Below are 24,326 nucleotides of genomic sequence, written 5' to 3'. Positions count from 1 at the left end.
GCCAGTCATGGGATCGCGGTGAAGGGCCCGCAGGAGGCTGGACAAGACTCCTGAATACTGAGTCCAGTAAAAGTGAATCGTCCGTGTGCTGAGAGAGAGAGAGAGAGAGAGAGAGAGAGAGAGAGAGAGAGAGAGAGAAAATACCTTTTTCTTGTTTCCTAAAAAATAAGTAAAGACGGAAACTCTCTCTCTCTCTCTCTCTCTCTCTCTCTCTCTCTCTCTCTCTCTCTCTCTCTCTCTCTCTCTCTCTCTCTCTCTCTCTCTCTCTCTCTCTCTTTTCTGGCAGTGGTGTGTAGCCTATGTGTTTCTGGCTGTACGAATGATAGCGGTTTTCCCAAGTCCAACGCCTTAAAATGTTTGTATGAAGGCCCCTGAGAGTTCATTCCCCTGTGACTCGACACCAGCTTGGCAGCCACTGTGGGCTCTGCAAGTACATAAAATCCTTGAGTATTACAGCCTACGTTAGCACAGTCTTGTTGCACTTCAAACACACACACACACACACACACACACACACACACACACACACACACACACACACACACACACACACACACACACACACAATAGCCTAAGGGAAACAGTGCATGCAAGAACAATGCTCGCTTTGACGATCTGATCTTTCCAGTTAATCATCCACATCTGTATCAGTCTTCGTTTCCGTCAGAGGTGGTGTCCGCTGTGTGTGTGTGTGTGTGTGTGTGTGTGTGTGTGTGTGTGTGTGTGTGTGTGTGTGTGTGTGTGTGCAGGTGTGTTCGTAAGGTAATCTGAATGCCATCTCTTATCGTGGCTGTAATTGTAATGAGTATCAAGTTTTGTGTTTTACCATTCAGTTAGTGTTTGTGCTCGTGGCCCTTGAAGGAGAGGAGTCTGAAGTGACGCTGCCTCCGGGAACAAAACATGTGAGCGTATCTTTGTGGGCGAGGCGAGGCAAGAATAAGTGGTATTACATCGGTTCATTGGCACATTGTTGTTTATACTTACTGACTCACTACTCTCTCTCTCTCTCTCTCTCTCTCTCTCTCTCTCTCTCTCTCTCTCTCTCTCATCTGTCTATCTCTATCACACACACACACACACACACACACACACACACACACACACGGTACAGAGGGCACACCCGTTCTATCGTCAGCTACAGACTCCTGCTGCATGCGCTCCCCATCCATTCAAGGCGGCAATGAACTCCCTTTAAAGAACCTTGCAAGGCGCTCGCAACCCACGTGCAGCACATACCTCGCCACACAACAGACGCCATCAACAGCCCCGCCAACACCAGCTTGAACGCCTGCGCCCACGCCTCCAGACCCACGTACCAACGGCCAACACCCTGACAGGAGACGAGGTAATGTGCGAGATGGAAGAAAATATACAGGGTGCACGGCAAGGCTCGTCTTAAGCAAGGTGACGGTGACCCGCTCATCGGGGAATGAACGGTGGCGGTGCAACGGTTAGGCGGTGGGAGTCGCAAGAGCTGCCTGCTGTGGCTGCCGTGGTGAACCCTGCAGATGAGTCTGTTTGTGGTTATCAGAAACGACGCTATTATAGAGAAGCAATCAAAATCAGCAGGAGAAAAAACGAGAAGAGGCGTAACTGTAGCGCAAACAATGGTTGTGTTGGTAATAAAACAGAATGACTGTAATGTGATATTACAGAGACCAAAGATTAAAAAAGGGGGAAGAGGCAAAGTAGAAAAGTTGAAATTGGAAACAAGTAGTACATGAGTCTGCCAGGAGGAAGATGAGGAAGAGGAGAAGGGGCTGGAGGAAGAGAAGGAGGAGGGGACACGATGCCTATCTGTCCTGCGTGACCTTGAGAAGCCTGAGAGGTGCTCGCCGTGGAGGACTGACCACATTCACCCTGCCACCCACCTGCTCACTCTCACACCCTGCCAGGCCGTCCTCTCATTCACCCTTTCACCCTTACAGCGCATCACCTGCCTAGTCACCCTGTCAGCCACTCACCCACTCTGCAGGACCGTCCTCTCACCCACCCTTTCACCCGTACACCCAATCACCCATCCTGCCAAATCACACTCATATTCTCATACATTAAACAATTACGAGGTTTTAATCACCACTCCAGTGAGTTTGTTTCTTGGCAATACAGTCAGCCTGCATGCTAAGTTGCCATGCAGACGGTAATACAGTCATTGGTGTATCAGACGGACTGAGTCATTAGATTATAAATAGAAATTTGTATGAATCAAATGTAGTACCTACAACACATGAATGAGGTTGATTAAAGAACATAATCCGTTCCTCGCAAAAGTAACAACAAAACTGTTAAAACCAAAGAGAAAAGTTGATTAGAAAAAGTGAAGGACCCCATACATCTTGGCAAAGCAGCGGTGAGGGAGAGCAAGGTGTGGTGGAGTGGAGAGTGGCGGACAGTGTGGCGCACGGCTCACGTCAGCCAATCAGAATCATTCGTGTTATCGCCAGCACCCGAAAGACGCCTTTGTTGGAATATCAAGAGGGTGAGTTAGGGATGGCTTGCTGGTAGATGAAATAGTTTTGTCTTAGACCGTTTCAGATAACAGTTTTGGGCGTTTCTCGAGAATTCTTCCTAGCGGGTTACTTTGTACGTAGGTCTGTGCATCGCCATAGAAGTAGATGCTGTGGGACTCACCCCAGACACTGATACCCGCAGGCCACTGCGTCCAGCATCTACATCAAGTCCTGGCAGTGTTTGTGGTCACTCTCTACCAATAAAATTTTATAGTTAGTTTTGTCACGAATCCGCTTTGTAATGGTGAGCCAATCAAAGAATCTCTAACACAGAGTCTTTGATTCTTGTTTTCCTCCACCAAAGTTACCAATTGTTAAACGCGCATGGAGGAACTCCCTGATGAAATACTAGCATCTCAACTCTTGCCTGTATTTCCAGTCATTAAAACATTTTTTTTTTTTTACTTAAAGAACTTATTTGTCCATTATTAATATTACTGAGAATGTAGCTTCTTAACTTTTTTTACTGAAGGAAATATCATTTTCTTCTAGTAAAAAAATTAAACTATTACCCTATGTTGATATGATATTTCTTTCGCGCTGTCCTTCGCCCGAAGGATTCCGTCGGCTTTGACCTGGACGACCTTTTGTTTTGGTTCACCAGGTCAGGCGAGGAGCTACTGACGGAAGGACACTGAGGATAGGAATACCTGCGGGGAAGATTAAAGTATTTCCTGTAATATTTTTTGTTTTCTTTGTTTTCCTGCTGTTTTGTTATCTGAGGCGTCTTGCAAATGCTGCGTCTTGTCCCTTGACGCCATGCCCGCCATGTCCACTGGCAGCCGCCGTGCTACACCTGCCACAAGTGTAGAGCTACAGGCCTTTGACCCTCCTGGAAGTGCGGTATTTCCGTCAGGAACGTACGCGAGCCTCTATTCTTGCCAAGCCGCTACCGCTGCTGCGCAACACCTTCTCAAAATGATTATGAAAAAATGTTCTCTGAATCCTCTCATTCACAGATTTCAATTGAAAAACAAGATGAAAGGAAGACAAATTCAAGGTCTCGATAGACAAGGTTAACTAGATGTGAAGAAAGTATAAGAGAGAGAGAGAGAGAGAGAGAGAGAGAGAGAGAGAGAGAGAGAGAGAGAGAGAGAGAGAGAGAGAGAGAAGCCAAGGAAGCGGGAAGAATGGGAAGGACGTTCATTAACAAGACGTGGCCACGTATACAGAGACGATTGTTACTAAATTAGATTGTGATACAAGGAATTCGTGCTTGCATGACTGCCTACCATCTGCCGACCTCGTGCCGCCGCCGCCACCACCACCGCCTCATTATCCATCAGCAGAATCATCCAGTGAAGTGAATCTCGGAGGGGACAGCGGCCACCTGGCCACACGGGAAAAGTCAGAAATAGAAAGAATTCCGGTCTCAGTCTAACACTGGCTTGCAACCAACACACACACACACACACACACACACACACACACACACACACACACACACACACACACACACACACACACACACACACCGCGCAGTGCAGTGGTTAGCACGTTCGGCTCATAACCGAAAAGGCCCGGGTTCTAGGCCAGGGTTCGAGTCCCGGGCGCGTCGAGGCAAATGGGCGAGCCTCTTAATGTGTAGCCCCTGTTCACCTAGCAGCAAGTAGGTACGGGATGTATACATAACTCGAGGGGTTGTGGCCTCGCTTTCTCGGTGTGTGGAGAGTGTGTTGTGGTCTCAGTCCTACGCGAAGATAGGTCTATGAGCTCTGAGTTCGCTCCGTAATGGGGAAGGCTGGCTGGGTGACCAGCAGACGACCGTGGTGAATTACACACACACACACACACACACACACACACACACACACACACACACATGAGATGCTTATAACAAGGTAGCTGTATGTAAGTAATTCTGAAGAAGCGTTATGTTCCCTTACCCTCGAAAGTGAGACTGGGGTCGTTAGGTGAAGCCCAGAATGAGTCATGCCAGATCGTTCCTCGTTAACAGGACGGACACCTAAAGGTCACTAAGGACATGTCCTGGGCGCCTTGTGTTATGAAGCGCCTTAAGCAGTAGAGGGATTTTTCCCGGGCAGCAGATGGTCAGGCAGGAAGGAACGGAATGCCGTTGTGGTGGCTGTGCAGAAAGGTATCGGCCCCCCGACTCGCGAACTTTGAGGAACTACCTTAGTTTGGCATATCCGTTGTTTTCAATGTGGATGTTGTCAAGGATTTCGTTTAAGACTTAATATTCCTCTTCCACGATAGATACAGAGACGAAGTTGCACTTGTAACTACCTGAAATAATGTGTATCCTTCGAACTTCCTCTTGCTACGCTCCTAGGAACTAAGAACGAACACACACACACACACACACACACACACACACACACACACACACCATTCAAATAAACCGAAATAGTATTATTATTACACACACACACACACACACACACACACACACACACACACACACACACACACACACACTCACTCACCATTCAAATAAACCGAAATATTATTATTATTACACACACACACACACACATACAGCACAGCATTTCACTACATGGACAAAGAAATGATGAAGAAATTGGTAAGTACTAAAATAAGATCCAGATTGGAATACAGTATGCAGGAGTTGTGTGGACCCCCATAAAAAGAAACACATAAAGAAATTGGAGAGACTACAAAAATTGGCTACAAGAATGGTTCTAGAATTTAAAGGGATGACATATGAGGAGAGACTAAAAGCTATGAATCTACCAACCCTGGAACAGAGACGAGAGAGAGGGGATCTGATACAAGTTTATAAGTTGATTAACGGAATGGATCAAGTGGATAATGAGAAACTAATCCTGAGAGAAGAATATGACATTAGAAGCACAAGATCGTATAGTAAGAAATTGAGGAAGGGAAGATGTCTGAGAGATGTTAAAAATATAGTTTCCCGCAAAGATGTGTTGAGACTTGAAACAGTTTGAGTGAGAAAGTGGTGTCAGCAACGAGTGTGCATAGCTTTAAAGAAAAATTGGATAAGTGTAGATATGGAGACGGAGCCACAAGAGCATGAAGCCCAAGCCCTGTAAAACTACAACTAGGTAAATACAACTAGGTAAATACACACACACACACACACAAGAATCGCAAGCCAGTCATTGTGCCAACATTCTCGACTAAGTAATTCCAGATAGCATCATCACCTCTCACTTTAGCGAGAGCGTGTGACAAGGCTGCCGCAGATAACGTGTTACCCAGCCATTTGCCAGACGATGGGTGAGTAACGCTTATTGGGAAAGATGGGAGTTCCTGTAGCTCTCACGCCCCTCACTCCAACAGGTTATTGATGACGAGCTGGAATATTTCTTGGGTAACAAAGAAGCATTGATTTAGATCATTCATTTCGAAATACCCAGCGGATGTGCACTATAGTACCATGGCTGGCATAAGTTTATGTGCTGCTGGTGTTGCCTGTCCACCAACACTACTGTCGTTGTGCATAAGTTTATTACGTCATGATTACTTTTCGATTCGACATAGAAAGTCAGAACACTCACTAGCTGTTGAACTAAATATCAGAGAGGTGTTCCCTCTATCTACACGTGATAGGTATTATTAGAATGTGAATCTAGTAGTCTGGCGGTAAGCTTTCGAACTAATTCAGCGACCATGCTGTCGTCAGCGGGCGGATTTCTAAATAAAGTGTTGGGAACTACCATCTTGTGGGTAAATAATACACGATTTCTAATTTATTATCTTGTCTCTGGTACTTGACGCAGAAGTATTCCCTTGATAAGAAGTGTTACTATCGAAGCATTATTTCCACGTGAAAGTATTAAAAATCTATTTCCATCACGGTGTGTTATGGCTACAGATGGCGTGGCTGGTGCTGTGAGGATCTGAGCTGATGATCATTAACTGATGAAGAGAATGACACACCGCCGATACGTGAACATTTCTATTATAGAGTGATGGGACTGGCATCACTCCTTTACACATAACCGTGGAAACGTATCGTTAGTGTATTTGCAGCTTCACATGGTGGCCTCCAGACTCCAGTACCAACTACTGTGTACGTATGGTTGCCGCATGTGGCATCTCTCACCTCATAGCGTCGTATCAAACAAAATTTAACGCTTTTTATTCTTTCCTTCGCAGTCCCAGTGAGATTGTCGCCCCCAGTATCTTTAGCCTCCTCCCCTGCACGTTAGGTGAGCAGTACATATTATTACGCCACACATTCCTCTTATATGCAATAAAGCTCAATAGAATGTATGTCTGGGTACGGAGAGTGGCAGGATGATACATGATATATTAGTAAGAAAGATGAACAACAAATAACACAACAGGATAGATGGCCAACTTCTGGACGGAACCGAAGGACTGACCTAACTGCTTCCGTTACTTTTCCGCCAAATACACGAGAACTTGTGTTGGCGTGAAGATGATCAAGGCACATGTTTCCTTCATCGTGATAGCTTTTTTTTTTTTTTTTTCCTCACTTTTTCCACTTGTTGAGCAGTTGTTATTTTTTCTAGTTTTACGTGGGCAAGTTTTATCGTGGAGTAGAGAACATGCAGACAAGAAATTATACGAAGTTGTACAATATGTATGCTTGTAAGGTTTGTATTCTCATCTAGACCGTCTTCAAAGGAAACAGATTAGTATTAGTCGTTTATGTGCGTTTTACTTTCATACTCAGGTTTTTTTTTTTCTTTTTTTTTTTAGATGTCTTCTTCACATGAACTGACTAATGTCAAGATTTTTTTTTTATTCATCGTACAGTATTTATAAAAGTTCTAGATAACCATATCGTAATTTTTAGTGTCAATAGTTCATTTAAATCATCACGATTTATAACTAAAGGGAAATCTGTGTTCTGTACTGGAATCATATAATAGGGGTTGATGGTGATGATAATGCGGATGACTGATGATGTGGTGAAAACATTTTATTGCTTACTGTATGTGTTATGAATTTGTTTTTTTCAGAGCACGAAACATCTGAGTGAAGAAAGTTGCTTTTTTATTATTTTCTTTTCTTTATGCATTAATGAATGAAAAGTAGCTTCATTCATAAGACGGCTTCTCCTTCCTGCGGGGCTTGGGCGGCGCAGTGACTCAGGCCTCGACTCCACTCCTGGCCAGAAATTACATGTTCGATCCCACCGGCCACCATCATTTTGGGGCCAAGTAATGTTCTCCTGTAATCCAAGTTGGGTTGTATGATTTTTGTAATGCAGCGCATCTAGAATTTCATTTCGATATTTTCTCGTAAAAGGAAAGTATACAGAAAAATGTTGTGCATGTGGTTGCCGGACATGGCTTCAGCTCCGGCGATAGAAAGCTGGGTAAACTTAATACTTGTTTGAGCTTCTGTTTAGCACTCCCTCGTCTTGACTGCGGTTTATTTGTATTGCTACATCTCCATTGTAGGAAGGAACGTGAAGCATTCAAATTCAAAGTAATTCAAAGAATAGGAGACTTGAATTATAAACATCACTTGAATTTTCCTTTTCTGTTATGTGACAGTGGCGAAGAGATTAATCTGAGAGAATCTGTAGAACGTCAGTGAAGCTTAACTTAAGCAAGAGATGGGAGGCAATGTGAAAAAAAAAAAAAAGCAGAGAACGAAAGGAAGCAAGGTTATGTCAAGGTCGTACTACACGTTCTCGAGCAGTCGAGCAGAACTTGGACGTGAGGAATGGAGGAGACCTCAATGATCCATTGTTATGTGTTGATGGGAAAGGTGCTGCCATTGCCCATGAGAACTTTTGGGTTCCGGTGGAATGCAGAGAGCAAGCTGAAGCGATCACAGCTCATCTGCCTGAACCAAGAAGATGAAACAGTAAAAACAGTCCGAAGAAAGATTACTTGTTCTTCTCCAACATATGACCTTCGTTACTGGCAGTGATACTTTTGAAGCATTGTCTTTACTTAGCGTGATTCTGAGAGGCGTACGTAAGGGCACACCATCCCCGAGTGCCCCTCCCTATTTGTCTTATCTCACACTGCAGTCTGACTTTTTCTCCTACTTCAGGCCTTGATTTTTTTTTTCCCCGATTTGTTGGAATGGGGTGGCTCAGTATAACAACACCATACCTGAAACACATCGTTTTGTTCCCCTGTGACAGTTGGTTTGTGTTTTCCTTGCTTCCCTTTCCCTGGGCTGTTGCTTCAGGAAGAAACCGGTCCCGGCGGCGGCATCGACACCCGGCTCAGTGCGGCGCCTTCCTCGCTGCTCTGGAAGTAACACTAAATTTTTGGAGGAGGATTTTTCTTTCTTACATTCCACTATAACCAGTTTGGCCTTGGGTTGATATTTTTCTCCATCTCTCTCTCTCTCTCTCTCTCTCTCTCTCTCTCTCTCTCTCTCTCTCTCTCTCTCTCTCTCTCTCTCTCTCTATCTATCTATCTATCTATCTATCTATCTCTCTCTCTCTCTCTGAATTTCCTATGATCGGTGTTGAAGAGGGTATGGGATGCCTTGACAGAGCCCGAGGTGTGATTTCCGACTTACCTCATACTGAATAATTTTGTTAGTATTTATGTCGCAACACATTCCCATCTTCACCACCGTTTCCTTAGCACGCATAAGGTATATGCAGAGTATGGACAGACACAGGTCACTTTGTCCTGTCTGTGTGACCACAAGAAAAATTATGAATGTTCTTGCCATTCTCAAGAATACAAGACAGACACTCGTGCACAACACTACGCACAGGCGAACACACCTTTCAAAAGAGACTGGTCATTCACAAGAACAAGACTCAAGCGAGAGGAGGCTGAGCGGTGCCTGGCGCGCCGCATTCCGTCATGCACCGCCACGCTGGTCCCTCACCACAACGCCCCTGACCGTGCCCAGGGTGGAGGGAGCGCGGGGTGGGGGAAGGCATGAGGGTGTGACCGAGAGGCTGGTGGGTTAAGAAAGTAAAATGACTGACAGGTAGAAGAATGGCGACGAATGTGTCAAGAGAAACTGGATTAGGAAATTGTGAACTCCCATGATGTAAATTTTCAAGCCATCAGTTTCTTCCTTATAACAATTTTTTAACGTAATGAGGAACGGCACACCGGTCACCGTTAAGTTCTATGCTGTCTGTAATATCACATCGTCCCCTGTCAGTTGCCGGTGAAAAAGTCAGCGGTGTCTTACAGTCACTAGTGCCACACTGCCACTGCATCTGACAAAATTATGCCTCCTGCCATGCATTATTTGCTAGATGTTTGAGGATTATATTGCAATGTGCTACTTTACACTCATGACGACAAGTTAGCGAAGGAAAAAAGGCGCTTCAGACCATAAGGATGAACTCAATCCTCCCTCCTTCGGGCAGCAGTCTCGCGTGCTTCTCACCAAACACCAGCTGGCCAGGCTGCACTGCACGTCTACATTTCCTCCTCGGAATTGTGACATCGTTTATCTTATTTATTCCCTGCACTTATGTATCTATTCATATATTTACTTTTGTCATTTATACATATACATGCGTTCAGGTGAATGTCAGGTTCCCAGCACGCCGCTTGCGGTCTTGCAGCTCGTCATGTTTGCGAGTGTCTAAGTTCGAGAATGGTGCTGGAGGACCGCTAAAATTATGGCTTTAAATAATTATGATTATATTGTTATTATTACTCAGAGAGAGAGAGAGAGAGAGAGAGAGAGAGAGAGAGAGAGAGAGAGAGAGATTTTGCAGTCTTCTTTCTGTTTAAGGAGTGAATCTGGAAGACTCGCCTTGCCTTTCACGCCTTGCTCCGTTTAGGGGTATAGAACCGGTGCGCTGTCTGGTTGACTGAGAGAGAGAGAGAGAGAGAGAGAGAGTGTGTGTGTGAGTGTGTGTGTGTGTGTGCTTGATGTCTGTCTGAGCTTTGCCCATTACTTTTCCTAAGTACTATTCTGAATGAGTCACATTTCCATGATGAGTTCTTAGCGTCCACGAATACGGGACTTCACTTTACATCCTCTCCCTTAGTTCCGGAAAGCACGAAAGTCCGCTAGCCAACTCATTTCCGATGGAAAGTGTTGCGTCACTATGTATTCAGCCTGGCATTGCCCCGCTAGTCATATGCCTTTCCCAAACCTCTCCATTGTCACACGTTGGTCAGGTATAGCGAATTCTAAGGTTAATCGTTGCTACAAAATCATACTTTTATTACATCTTCCAAGTAGATGTAAATTCAAGGATGAAATATTAACAATAGGTCATTCACAAGAAGAATGTTACTTGTCGTGGTGCAAAGAAGTCGCCGGAAGTTATCGGTACGCCTGGTAGTGGGAAATGCTTATAGTAGTGCTTTCTCACCAATTCCTCTTAATTTCAGATTGGAGGCCATCGTCGAAGGAGGAGACTAAAAGAACCGCAGCGGCAGTGGCGACTGCGCCGCGCGGCCGCACCGAGCACAGCACAGCAGTAGCGACTGGGAACTTGAGGAGGAAGGTTGTATCGCGCTCTTCCTTTGCGATCTTTGTGTACTTGTGAACTAAAGCGATCTTTGTGAGTGTGTTTGTGATGTGCTGTACTTGTTGAGTTTATGACGAGCTAGAACCAACAGTTATTTGACACACGCCTTATATTTCCGAATTAAGTATTTTATGATCAAATACATATATAAAAGAGAACGACATTGAAAAGGTGTGCGCGGCCACAGAGCCGGGAAGATCAGCACGCCGCCAAGGGTCTGGCAGCTCGCCCGTCCACGCCCACACCACTCGTGACCTGCGGGAGGGATCGCAGGGCTTGGGACAGGTCGAGGACGATTTTGGAGTGATTAGAAAGTATTGATCATTTGTTTTTCCTTACAATTGTTACTGAATTGTAGAATTTGTATACGTAGAGTGTTTACCTGAAGTGTGACGGGATCATTACATTAATGCCTGTGACCGCTAGCAGTGGTGTGAGCATGTAATACCTTCCTGTGAACCCAGCCATCGCACCACCACCATGTCCACGTCAGGATCGTCTGTAGGACAGGGGCCACACTTCGTCCCCCTGGGCATGGCCCTCACGCCCCGAAGCCTCCTGAAGAGGCACAAGTTGCCCACTGCGGCGCACCTCCACGCACCCACAGCACCTTCTGGACTTGATCTCTCCCGCCCGCTGCTCCTCTACAACACCTACAACTCGACAAAGGTAAAAGAGATACAATGTTGTGGATGATGGTTTTCACTGCGTTGACGGTAAAGTGCCAATTGCTGACTCCTTTGCTTGCGGCAACACGTTGTACGCCGACAGTTTACCCAGAAATGAGCTTCACATTCTATTTTGTTTCATAATTCTGTGTTCTTAAAACTTGTATATATATATATATATATATATATATATATATATATATATATATATATATATATATATATATATATATATACACGTATATATATATCTGGCAGGTTTTTCCAATTGAATCGTTCCATCCTGTTGCAGCTCAGGTGGTCATGTTCCTTTCACGTATAGTATTGTACACTGATTCTTATTATATTTCTTTGTCAGCAACTGTGTGTGTGTGTGTGTGTGTGTGTGTGTGTGTGTGTGTGTGTGTGTGTAACCTAATATTACGGTAATCGGAGGAGCTACTTTACCTTGACGTCCTACTAGCCTCTAATCTGATGGACTACAGCGCGGGAGCTCAGCAGCAGCAGCAGACAAGACTGAGTTGTCCATGTTGGGTTTTCGCACGATAGTCTTTCAATTTCTGCCTTGAGTTATCGAGTTTTACATCTTTGATTTCTTGTCTTCATTATAGAAATATCCTAAAAATAATAATAGTAATGAATACCGATGAAAGCGTCTCTTTATGAATAGTTCAGTGTGTGCTGAATAGTGGCCGATGCCCCCCACAGGTGCGGGGCGTGTCTCTGCGACCAGGGAAGGATGGCGCGCTCATCCCGCAGGGTCCTTCAATAGTTATCCCAGACTCATACACTGGTAAGTCAGGTCGAGCAATCTTTTGAACAGCAATTTTTTTTTATGAAAGCAACACTTGGCTGCTGTATGTCATTCCAGCCCTGGCACAGCTTAACAATCACAATAGCCCAGCATAATGAATCTTATTTCTTTCATAAAGTATATCAGCACCTATGATGTCACCACAACTGTAACCTTGGTGTCTCATTTATTCAAACACCAATTTGCTTGCGTGTCAGTCAGTCATCCCTCACACAGCAGTTCAGGTTCTACTAGTGCCAGGTTATGATGTAATGAAGATGCCATCTTTAATTTGAAGGTCAATATAGGTCAACTTCATGGCTCAAATAATGACACACTAAGTACACCATAACATCTTTTAGTTTTATTTACTTTCAGAAGTAGACTTTTCTCTGCCTGTGTGACCAGCATAATACCACTACAGTTACTGAACACACCTATTCACTGACATAATTCTAAAGACATTCATGCATCACACCAATCCTTTTGTGCATTTTGAGTATCATTTATGAAATGTCTTTTCTCAAAGTAATTATCATATTTTATACACACTCAGCATATGACTGTTTTCCGACATCTCATCTTTGTCATCTTTGAAATCTGACATATTCCAAATTGCCATTCTAGAACTTTTTCACTTCTTTGAGTAGTTTGCATATGGTATTTCAATTCATGGGACTATCCATTGCTATAAAATATGTCTTTTAAGTTTCCCCAAACTCTTTTGTAAGCCTCATTTAATGCATTTTTTCCAGGCTGGTTTGCCATCATGACAAGTGATGGACGTACAGCATCCTACTACTCCACAGTGGAGCAGGTGGCATCCAGCAAAGTGACCTTCTTCCTCACCCGCTATGATGTACCTTCTTACACAAAAACTGAAGAAAGTGAGTGAGATTGATCTGCCACTGATGTGACAATATCTTCCTCACATCTCAATTTTAATTTATTCAGTCCACTTTTCTTGTAAAGTGTCAGGAATTGGGGAACACACTACATTTGATACCCATAGGCATGAACATAACATAATCACCATGATTTACACACAGTAAACTCATACACAATGTAAGAATACAAACCAGACATACTTCCCAGTGAACTAACAAAGTTTAAAGTTCTTACACATAGGGAAATGTACATAAGTATGTACATACTCATGAAAAAAACAGATATCAGTTGAGAGAGAAGAATATCATCATATTCTTAGTTTAGCCTAAATTTACTGTGGGCTGACACAAGGAGCAAGAAGGCAGAAGTGAAAAGGAATGAGAAGCCTGCTGGATCACAGCTTCTTTTATGCTTGGTGACGTGTGGCAGTTGAACACATCTCAAGCCACTTCCTGTTTTCCTTCATACAAACAAGTAGAAGTATCACCAAGTGACCTGAGCTGTCATCATTTGTCCTTCACCATTAACCTGGCTCCATACCCACAAAGAAGTCACCATATGGTGCTTAAAACAAAGTGACACCATGAGGTTTCTCATTCATGCACTCATAAAACAAATCATTCACCTTAAAAATACATTAATACATGACAGTACATTGAACACTTACTTAATGAAGATGAAAAGACAAAAAGTACATTCATACATAATACGTACATTTCATAACAAAAGTTTTACCTACTTGTAATAAGATTTGTTTAATTTTACTCTAATTATGTACTTATATCTTTTTCTTGTCCATTGTATGATAACACCTGTCAAAAGACATTTGATTTTCTTTAATTTTTTTTGTTTTATTCTTAGGTGATGGCACATTCTCTTATCAGAAGAGTGTTGTTCAGAGTGGCCATGTATTGAAACTGCTGGGTATCTATGAAGACCTCAATGCTCGTCGCACAAATAGTAGTGGACGAGGCCATGATTCCTCCTCCTCTTCCTCTGTCTTCACATGTGACAAGTATGCACAGTGCCTCAACTACAGGAATGAGGTTAGAACATATTGCTTGTTATATGTAATGATCTATATGTAAATCAATACTGATGTAAGTTCTGCTTCAGGAAGTGTTCTGACACTGAATTCACCATTCTGGCAGGTATTGTTCCTGCCTTTCTCAGCATCAGGCCGTTTCTACACAACGGCACACAAAAGCAGCAAAAATCCCAACCATGTATATTTGATGGCTCACATCCTCAAGAACCACCGCCTACCCCTCACAGTACGACTAGTGTGTGGGTACATGCCAAGGGTTCCTTGTAATTTCACAGGTGAGGGACACTGTTGACAGATTAATAATGCTAATCTGCTACTTTGTTTGTTTATATTACCTTCTCATAATATACATCAAAATTATCTTCTCTAGGAAGTGAGATATTAGAGGGGAGAAAGCAAGCATGGGAAGGAGTACACAAACCAGGAATAGCAAGAAACCTTGTATCATTTATATTCAAGGAGTAGTACATCTATCTTCATTGCTAGAAAGTGACATTCATTGTACCTTGTGTAGTACATATCTATATGTATTTATTCAAGAATGGCAGTTTACATTTTAATCTCTTGCCATCCTCCATCCTCACATTATCCTCTTGTCTTCAGGAATGCTACGCCTAGAGCAAGCCCAGAAGGAGTCAGTGATCCTGGCTTGCACCATGACTGATGAAGCTCAAGCAACTTTATTTGAAATTGATGTCTCCTCCAACTTTGCTCTGACACCAGTCAAGGACCCCATGTTCCCCAAGACCCCAATCTTCCTCAAAACTGTGTCATACTGTGAAGACGAGGCTGAGGCCTGGCGCCGCCAGATCAAGGTGGGCACCACCTCTGCACGTTGTCCTTCTTCCATCATCACATTTCCTAATAGTAGAAGGTATTAACAAATTGTAAAGTTAAAGTCTTCATTATGTTTGGTGTTCCGATATGTCTTCTTTGGGACTTTGTAAATGACTACAATTTTAATTAATTATATATATTCTTAGTCTCATGATGCAAGGCATAGGGATGCTCCCTTGTGGCATAGAATTAGCTGAGTGAGATATAACTCAATTTTTTTTTTCTTTTTTTTATGTAGGAAAGAGGGCCAGCCAAGGGCAAAAATAAAGAAAAGATTAAAAAGAAGGCCCACTTGAGTGCTGGCTCTCTACTAAGAGGAAAAGCATCATGCTTCGATTTCTCCCTCTTAAAAGAAGATAAGTTGTAGGAAAGAAATACAGAGTTTCAGAGTTTACCAGTGAAAGGTATGAATGATTTAGAATACTGGTTAACTCTTGCATTAGAAAGTTGGACAGAATAGGGATAAGAGGAAGAAGAAAGCCTTGTGCAAAAAGGCTGCAGGAGGAGGGGAGGCATGCAGTTAGCAAGATCAATAGAACAATTAGCATGACACTAGCGATATAAGATAGAAAGAGATGCAACATTTCAGCAGTGAGAAAGAGGCTGAACACAGTTAGTCAGAGGAGGGGAGTTGATGAGACGAAAAGCTTTTGATTCCAACCTATCTAGTATCTGTGTGACTGGGATCCCCCAAACGTTTGAAGAGTACTCCATACAGGGACAGATAAGGCCCTTGTACAGAATTAGCAGTTGGAGGGGTGAGAAAAACTGGCAGAGACGCCTCAGAATGCCTAACTTCATAGAAGCTGTTTTAGCAAGAGATGAGAGGTGAAGTTTCCAGTTATGATTATGAGTAAAGGACAGACCGAGGATATATTCAGTATTGAAGAGGGAGACAGTTGAGTGTCATTGAAGAAGAGGGGATAGTTGTCTGGAAAGTTGTGTTGAGTTGATAGATGGAGGAATTGAGTTTTTGAAGCATTGAAAACTACTAGATTTTCTCTGCCCAAATCAAAAATCTTAGAAAGATCAGAAGTCAGGCATCCTGTGGTGTCCCTGCATGATCTTTTGACTTCCTGAAGGGTTGATCTCTGAAAGGACGTGGAAAGATGTAGAGTGGTATCATCAGCGTAGGAGTGGATAGAGCAAGAAGTTTGGTTAAGATCATTAATGAATAATAGAAAGAGAGTGGGTGACAGAACAGAACCCTGAGGAACACCACTATTAATAGATTTAGGAGAAGAACAGTGGCCATCTACCACAGCAGCAATAGAATGGTTGGAAAGGAAACTTGAGATAAAGTTGCAGAGAGAAGGATAGAAACCGTAGGAGGGCAGTTTTGAAATCAAAGCTTTATGCCAGGCTCTATCAAAAGCTTTTGATATGTTTAATGCTACAGCAAAAGTTTCACTGAAATCTGTAAAAGAGGATGACCAAGACTCAGTAAGGAAAGCCAGAAGAAGATTGGACAGGATATAGGTGGTAGAATAAAATAATCTATCTATATAAAGAGAAAAGTTGACAGAAGGCATTTACATCAGGAAATGAGCTTTGAATTTCCTATTCCTCCTCTACATCTTGTCCATCTCATCATAAAAACAAACAGAAGAGGGGTCTCCAGTCCTCTCACTCATCTTGTCTCACCTTGTCACTCCATATTGGTGGGGTAAAGTGACCTAGATGCTTTGCCTTTCCAAAAGAAGGGAAAGCTAGGCCATCTTCACCTTGCTAGCTGTGGTGCACCTCATTAGCTTTACTCTTCCAGCAGAATAAATGCATGCTTAAATAGCTTTTGGTGAGAACTTTTTTTTATTATTTCACCTGTAATACTATTTCCATGTGTACCTAATCAATTAATCACCTGTGATTTAGTGAAAGGTGTGCACTTATGCATGAATAATCTGATGACACTCACCTGACAAGTTGTTTATCTTGCTGTATTGATCAGTCAACAAATAGCTACAGTGTGTCTTGCAAAAGTTAATTGTATCATCCCAAATTCAATTCAAAAGTGTCACTTATGAAGTATCTTTGTACACACATCAGACTTAAAATTAAAAAGTAAGGAAGAGAGGACAATGAAAAAAAATATATTAAAATACCCGAACATGCACCGCATAATTTAACTTTTCTTAAATACATGGATATACATACTATATCAGTGGTTCCTAAACTATAGTACATGTACCACTAGTAGTACCTGAAGGCCTTCCAAGTATTACATGAGCTTTTATGGGATTATATATTTATTTTTTTGTTAAATTACATTAATTTATTTCTCAGAAAAATAATTATTGCCTTACACAAGATAATCTGGCATCAATTAGCTGGTGGAGAAGAAATAGTTGCATCCCTTGCATTAAATTGAGTTGTGTTCTTTGTTAGTTCCTTTTTGTGTTCTACTCATGAATAAATTGATATTTGCTGGAACTGAGTTTTTTCTAGAACCAGATAGTACATGGGGACTGTACAAGATCTCCAAGTGGTACTCATTCAGGAAAAAGCTCGGGAACCACTGTACTACATAGTACATACATTTTGTGTTTCACTCATGACTAAAAGCTCCTGCATTATCCATTGTATACTGGTTGCAAAGTAATTATTATTGCATTTTATTATATATATATATATATATATATATATATATATATATATATATATATATATATATATATATATTATATATATATATATATATATATATATATATATATATATATATATATATATATATATATATATATATATATATATATATATATATATATAAACTAAACATTAGTTGCTGATAGGTAACTTCCATTATAATGTCAATATTAACCCAGAAACTCAACTAATACCACATATTTGTCTCTACACCTTTTTCTTTGTTGTTTTACAGTACCAAAAAATTTTTTTTAATTTTCTTACTTAAATTAAGACTTCTTTTGAGTAACTTTTACTCATACGATGAAAGATATCTAATGTGCAAAACTGGGAACCTAAAAATTAGCATAGATTTCTGAAGGCTTCAGCTGCAATGTGACATTAACATTAAATTTTCTTCCATTTTAGGTGACTCATCATGTGACAGAGAAGAGGTCAAGATCATTGACCAGGTCACTGAGTGACAAATTTGTAGAACCATTAAGCAACATTCGACCCCTCAGTTTCTCTTTCCTTTCTGATCACGACAAGAGGAAAGGGCGAGAGCGGGACCTTTCAAGGGAAGGAAGACCACCTCCCACCAGTAAGGACAAAAGCCGAGACTTCAAATTCAAAGACTTCCGACGAAGGGAAAACAGTGTAGAGAAGACAAAGTTCACTTATCATGACAACTCCAATGGATACAACAGCTATCCTCTCAAAGACTCTGGAAGGGAACATAAAAAGGCAGACCTTCGAAAGATCTCAAAGCAGAACACTTATGTTCTACAGAATGGTAAGACAGCAAAGCAACCTGAAAAAAAGCCTGAAAGTGAGAGTGGCAGTTTTATATCATTCAGATCTATAGAGAATATGGATTATTCACGTGTGGTTGACGATATCAGTCCAGTATCAGAAAGAAGAGAGGAAGGTGAGGATCATTATGCAGAGATCTGCTCTCAGACTCTAAAAAATAAAAACATGAATAAAAATGATGGTCCTCTCAGCTTGCCAAACCTCAGTCTATTCCAAACCAAAAAAGGGAAGGAAGCGGTTTCCAGGAAGTTCTCCAACAGTAGCATCAACTCAAATAGTTCCAGTCTGAGGAGTCAGTGTTCTCTAAGAAATCCTGTGAGGCAGGTTATCAGTAATGGATTAAGTGAAAGTGAAAGTATAAAAGTAAGTGTTATGTCACCAGGAAGTAAGTTATTAAGTGAAAATGCTCCTAGGAAAGAAAGAACAAACAGAAATAGATTACTGGAAGCCTTTAGAGAAAAAATGTATGATAGAAATACAGTGAGTCAATCAACTCATGAAAGAGTATTTGAAAAGGACAAAGATGATGAGGTGTGTTGTGAAGAAGTTATAAAAAAGAACAAGTGTATCTTCCCAGAATCTAGAAATGCAGAAAAACAACATAGTGTGAGTGATAGGATGGAAAGAAATCTTATGGATAAACCAAATGAAGCCTTGCAAGAAAAGAGTGGCAGTGCACGGAACACCAATGGCTGTGACGTCAATGAAGTTTACATCATACGTGTGGTTGTGAAAGACCGTGAGGAAAACAACATGTCCACCTTGGCTAAGGATAAGTCTGGTGGCTACTACATGAAGATCAGAGGCTTTGAGGTCCCTAAGGATGAGATGAAAAATGTGATAGACGTAAATGAGATAAATGGATATGATTCCCTTTGTTGATCTCATATTGCATCCTCTCAGTGTACTGAATTTCCCTTCCTAATATTATATTGTATATTTCATTATATCACTTAAACATTACAAAGTTTTGATCAGTCACCATAGATATTGTACATAAGTTAAATTTATTTTTGAATGTGCATAGGCACTAACAGTAGCTCCGTTTCTATAGGTCCAGCAGCACAGTAAATGACAAAAACTACTGAAATATTCATATACTAACATGGATGAAACTTAATTCAGTATTGTGGATTGTCATCAAATAGCAATATCTAGTTTTCCTATTCTATAAATTATTGTATTTCCAATAATTTCTTTACTCTACAGAGAAATGTGTGACAAATGCTTGTGGCACATGAGAACCTTGCTCAACTATTTACTGATTACCATATGCACCAGAAGGCTGATATCAGGAAGCCATGGGTAGCAGTCAAACTCATTAGAGAAAATGGTCTGAACAGAGGAGGATAAGTGTAACACCAGCAAGCTCAGCTGACACTAAAGGTGACATCACCCTAACCAAATTTGATGAGATGAGTGTGAGCTTGAGCAGCAAGTATTTGCCCATGAAATACCTTAATCTCAAGATATGACTGTGAAATTTTGTTTCATGTATGAGCTGCTTTGCAAACAGCAAATAATTTAGCATGGTGTGTTATTGTGCTGGATCCACATATGCATTTAAACAAATCATTACTGCATTCATGTAGTATCTAAAACAGTGATATTAATATTGCTGTATTATGTCAGTTATACAAGATAATGTAAATAGACATGTGGAACCCCAATATTCCACCCTTCTAGAGTCATAGCCATCCCAAATCCATAAGCTTCTTAACAGCTATAACTGAAGCCAAATTTTTTTTCTACTCCCATTGCATTAGGTAAAATTTTATATAAATTCAAATAACAGTGATACCTGAAAAAAAATTAAGAAATCATTTTCAGGATGAGGTTTAATCATGTACATTTAATATGACCTTGCCCATATTATTCACTTCACAAGCTGGAATTCAATGTCTGGATACCACTGAAGTGCTTCTTATTAAAATTTCACAATTTAAGCTCTTGCTCATTAAAATTTACCCAGTGTGATGCCACTTAGAGGGTTTATCCCAAAACTAGTCACCATCAGCTGGCGCTTAAGGACTAATTAGATGACAGATCAGGCTTAGGTACATCAGTCAAGTTTAAGTTGTTTTACTCAGGCTTAATCTGACTATATCACTATTCACAATCATGTCTTTGCTGACATTTTGCCTGGTAAGAAGAGAACCATTACATCATGGACAGTATTGACAGAATCCTGGTAACTATAAAGATTTTTTTTTTTTTTTTTTTTTTTTTGCTCAGTACTTATTGCCACTTGTGCACCAAAATCCTTAGCAGCTTCCTGGAATCCCATCACCTCCACAACTCATGATTATAAGTCAGAAACACAAAAGGTAATTAGAAAGTGGAGGATCTAGTGGAGTTCTAAGGACAAATTCATTGATAAAACTATGTAGAAAGCACAAAATATCAATGTTTGAGTTAGCAAGAAAAGCATACCATTATAATCAAAATTAGGTACAACCAGGTGCACAGTTGTTGCTATTACATTGATTCAGGCAGAAAGACAGTGAGCTATATAATTGTAGTCAACGATACACTAAACTAGAAATAAAAATGAGAAAATGCATTCATGCTTTTGAGAGCTCATTCTTGATAGGTTAACTACACTTCTTGATTATGAAAAGACATTGTATGTTTTGTACTTCATCTTGAATAGAATGTGATTATCGTACAGCCATGTCAACTAGCCCTATGTTGTTTTGCTCTTGCCGTGAATCACTGTGCAAATTAAAAGCAAAAGCTGGCCAGTAGCACCATGAGTTAGATGTGAAATAAGTAATGTAGATATACACTATCCTTAAATATATCTTTTTGTTGTACCTTCACATGAGTTTTCTTAACCAAAACTCTTGCCATTTATTTTAGTACTTACTCTCTCTCTCTCTCTCTCTCAGAATTTTTATTGTTCATTTCTCTTTATTTTATGTAACCATGCAAGAACTGGAGTCTTCCTGCAAACACATGAAAATTTCTGGTCAATATGAAACCTTTGTTTTACTGATAATACTTTCATCATATTACTAACTTTTCATGCTCTTGTATATCATCTGTTCATATCATTTATATTATAGTGTGGGTTCTTTGGTACAGTTCCTTGTCCAATACCATTTATTTGTTATTTATTTATTTATTTATTTATTTACTTATTTATTTTAGTTCCATGAATAAGATATCTTAAATACATTAAGAAATAAATCAAGTGCAAATCTTCACCCTTTGTTCAGAACTTTGTGTTGTGTTCTTCTGATATATCAAGTAACTCATCACTGATGATATATACACTTTTATCATAAGTACCCTTTGAGGTCATAGTCTAGACTCTAGAGACTCTAATCTGTTTGGGTGTGATTATTCTTTCAGTGTTTTAAGTAACCCATCACTTATTTCCTGTTTATGTGGAGGTATCTTTTACAATGTACTCTCTTATGTAAATTCACTTTATTTTTCCTTCAACGGTGATCTGCCTTCTAATGACAACTTCAGTTTTAAATGGCCCGCGATTTGATTAAGCTGTCAACGTCACCATGAGTAGGCATTGCAGTGTTGTTTTCAAGGTATCGGAACATTGAAACCCAGATCAAGTAGCAAAAATTTTAATATTCATAAGGAAGCTTCATTGATATAGAAATAGATTTAAACAAGCTTCTCTCCATAACTTGGTAAGATACGAAAAAGAAAAAAAAGAAAACTGCAGTTGTTTACAATGATAGTTACAGTCAGCATCGCCTTAACATGTGAAACAATAATCAGTCTTTTCTAGCCCAAATAGCCACCAATATAAGGCAACCCATAGCTATGCCCGTACCCATAGGGAAGGCCGTAACCAAGTCCATAACCAAGGCCGAGGGGAGGAAGAACCACGGCGTAGCTCTCGTGGTGAATCTTCTTGTGACCCGTGATCAGACCGGGATCGGCTTCAGCCTTGGGTTCCGCCTCACGTTTGCGGCGATAATGACCGCCAATGAGGCCGTACGGTCTATATCCCAGCTTATGTCCAAGGCCTACTCCAAAGCCATACCCAAGGCCATATCCGTAACCCAGACCATAACCTAGTCTGGGTCCCAAACCGTACCCATAGATGTTAGAAACGTGGTACCCCCCGCCCAGGCCTAACGACGGCTCAGCATCAGCGTCGCCTGCTACCAGCCCCAACAGGGTAGCCGCCATTATTCCCAGGATTGTCTGTAAAATGGAAAAACCAACATATAGTTACATCAAACTGAAATGTCTCCTGGGACTCAGCACAATTTTGTAGCCCCACTATGCTAGGATTACTGTTTCAGCTTACCAGAGTCTTCATGGCTGACGTGTGTCGCTTCACGAAGTATAAGTAGCGAAATGTGACAGACGAAACTATCAGGTGGTATTTATATCCCGCAGTGTCTTGTGTTTGGACTGCACGACCTTCAGCATTATTTTTGTTTTCATGACTACAGTCAAGGCCGATAGTGTCCTTGGCGAGCCTTCAGGGACAGAGCCAGGCCACGTACGCCATGAGTCTCAAGGTTAGTGCATAATCGTACTCAGGCCTTCAGCTCACTCGTGATAAATTACCATAATAACAAAACCAAGAGAACATACGGCGAGCTACTGTAAGCCACCAAGCTTCATGTAGCAAACCCAATAAGAAAATACTTCTTATATCTACTTATTTATTATCCTTATGTATAAATTTATCTAGTCTTCTTCAAAGCTCATTAGTGACTCAGCAATAATGACATTACTGAGCTCTATTTAAGAACTAATTCCATCTTATATTTTTTCAAACTTACTTTGTTAAGCCTGAATAGGTTACTTCCAGACTCCAGTTCTATCTTGACTATACTAACCTAAAGATTTTGTTCATATCATGCCACCTTCAGCAGATCCTTTCACATGTATATGCATTACTAAAACTACCTTTCGTGTTAGATTTGAGTGAGTCAAATTATCCTTTCTTTCTGTAAAAGTAAGGATAGCTTTCACTGTCATACTCAAGCACTCAAGAAAAGCTACCTATAACCTGACCAAACAAAACCTAACTTAAAACAAATAAATTTAAATAAACAAACAAATGTAACTCAACCGAATTAATCTGATAATCAAACTTAAGGTGCGTACACACTTGTTGCATTTCTACGTATCGTTTCATCGTTGAGTATCACCTAGTGATACGATACAGTGCAACAGGATAACCACTTGTTGCGTATCCGCGTGGTGTATCACCGTTGCTTGGTGCAACAGTATCATTCAGTTTCTTCCTGACCGTTTATAGCCATGAGTGCAAATGTGCAGTTAGCTGCGGCCGCGTATGTTTTTATTCATGAACATCAAATCAGTAAAAGGAAAAAAAAAAAAAAAAAAAGCTACGGTATTGGTGGGTGTCTAAACTCTATTTAAGTATAGGGAGATGTGCAATGGAACAATGTTGGCTGACTTAATATTCCAGCATGTGAGTGGACTGTATTAATTAAAACTTTACGAGGATGCACCCAACTGATTTTCTGTCGTCTGCGATTGGGTTGAATTTTCAAGTCAGGCAACATAGTTGTTTCATTGTACTGTACGTACATCTCCCTACTTGCTTCACACTGCAAAAAAAAAAAAGATAATAATAATTAAATAAATAAATAAATAAATAAATAAAAATATATATATATATATATATATATATATATATATATATAGAGAGAGAGAGAGAGAGAGAGAGAGAGAGAGAGAGAGAGAGAATCACAAGCAGTCACAAATAAGCTTCTGT

General features: G+C 40.9%; 2 protein-coding genes across 5 annotated transcripts in view; one reads left to right on the top strand and one right to left on the bottom strand.

Moving 5' to 3' along the window:
• LOC123516905 overlaps nucleotides 1–21,414 on the top strand; it is an 86,802-nt gene extending 65,388 nt beyond the window's left edge. For 3 of the 4 annotated variants that reach the window (XM_045276663.1, XM_045276665.1, XM_045276667.1), the window contains 7 exons: nucleotides 10,778–11,586; nucleotides 12,294–12,378; nucleotides 13,134–13,265; nucleotides 14,128–14,312; nucleotides 14,418–14,589; nucleotides 14,918–15,129; nucleotides 18,206–21,414. In XM_045276663.1, coding sequence (XP_045132598.1) covers nucleotides 11,398–11,586; nucleotides 12,294–12,378; nucleotides 13,134–13,265; nucleotides 14,128–14,312; nucleotides 14,418–14,589; nucleotides 14,918–15,129; nucleotides 18,206–19,474 — 2,244 coding nt within the window. In that variant the 5' untranslated portion in view covers nucleotides 10,778–11,397 and the 3' untranslated portion in view covers nucleotides 19,475–21,414. Of the gene's footprint in view, nucleotides 1–6,617; nucleotides 6,671–10,777; nucleotides 11,587–12,293; nucleotides 12,379–13,133; nucleotides 13,266–14,127; nucleotides 14,313–14,417; nucleotides 14,590–14,917; nucleotides 15,130–18,205 lie in introns of all 4 variants that reach the window. The other variant, XM_045276666.1, reaches the window with a different exon arrangement.
• A 754-nt stretch (nucleotides 21,415–22,168) lies between these two features.
• Nucleotides 22,169–23,022, bottom strand: LOC123516906 (keratin-associated protein 21-1-like). The gene is made up of 2 exons (XM_045276668.1): nucleotides 22,878–23,022; nucleotides 22,169–22,771 (listed from the first exon to the last, which is right to left on the bottom strand). The coding sequence occupies exons 1-2, from the start codon at nucleotides 22,887–22,889 to the stop codon at nucleotides 22,346–22,348; spliced, it is 438 nt and encodes a 145-aa protein (XP_045132603.1). The 5' UTR covers nucleotides 22,890–23,022; the 3' UTR covers nucleotides 22,169–22,345.
• Nucleotides 23,023–24,326: the final 1,304 nt, after the last annotated feature.

Source organism: Portunus trituberculatus, chromosome 41 (genome assembly GCF_017591435.1).
Source record: "Portunus trituberculatus isolate SZX2019 chromosome 41, ASM1759143v1, whole genome shotgun sequence".
NCBI lineage: Eukaryota > Metazoa > Arthropoda > Malacostraca > Decapoda > Portunidae > Portunus > Portunus trituberculatus.
The sequence above is the reverse complement of the archived record's forward strand: the minus strand, read 5'-3'. Positions and strand labels throughout refer to the sequence as shown.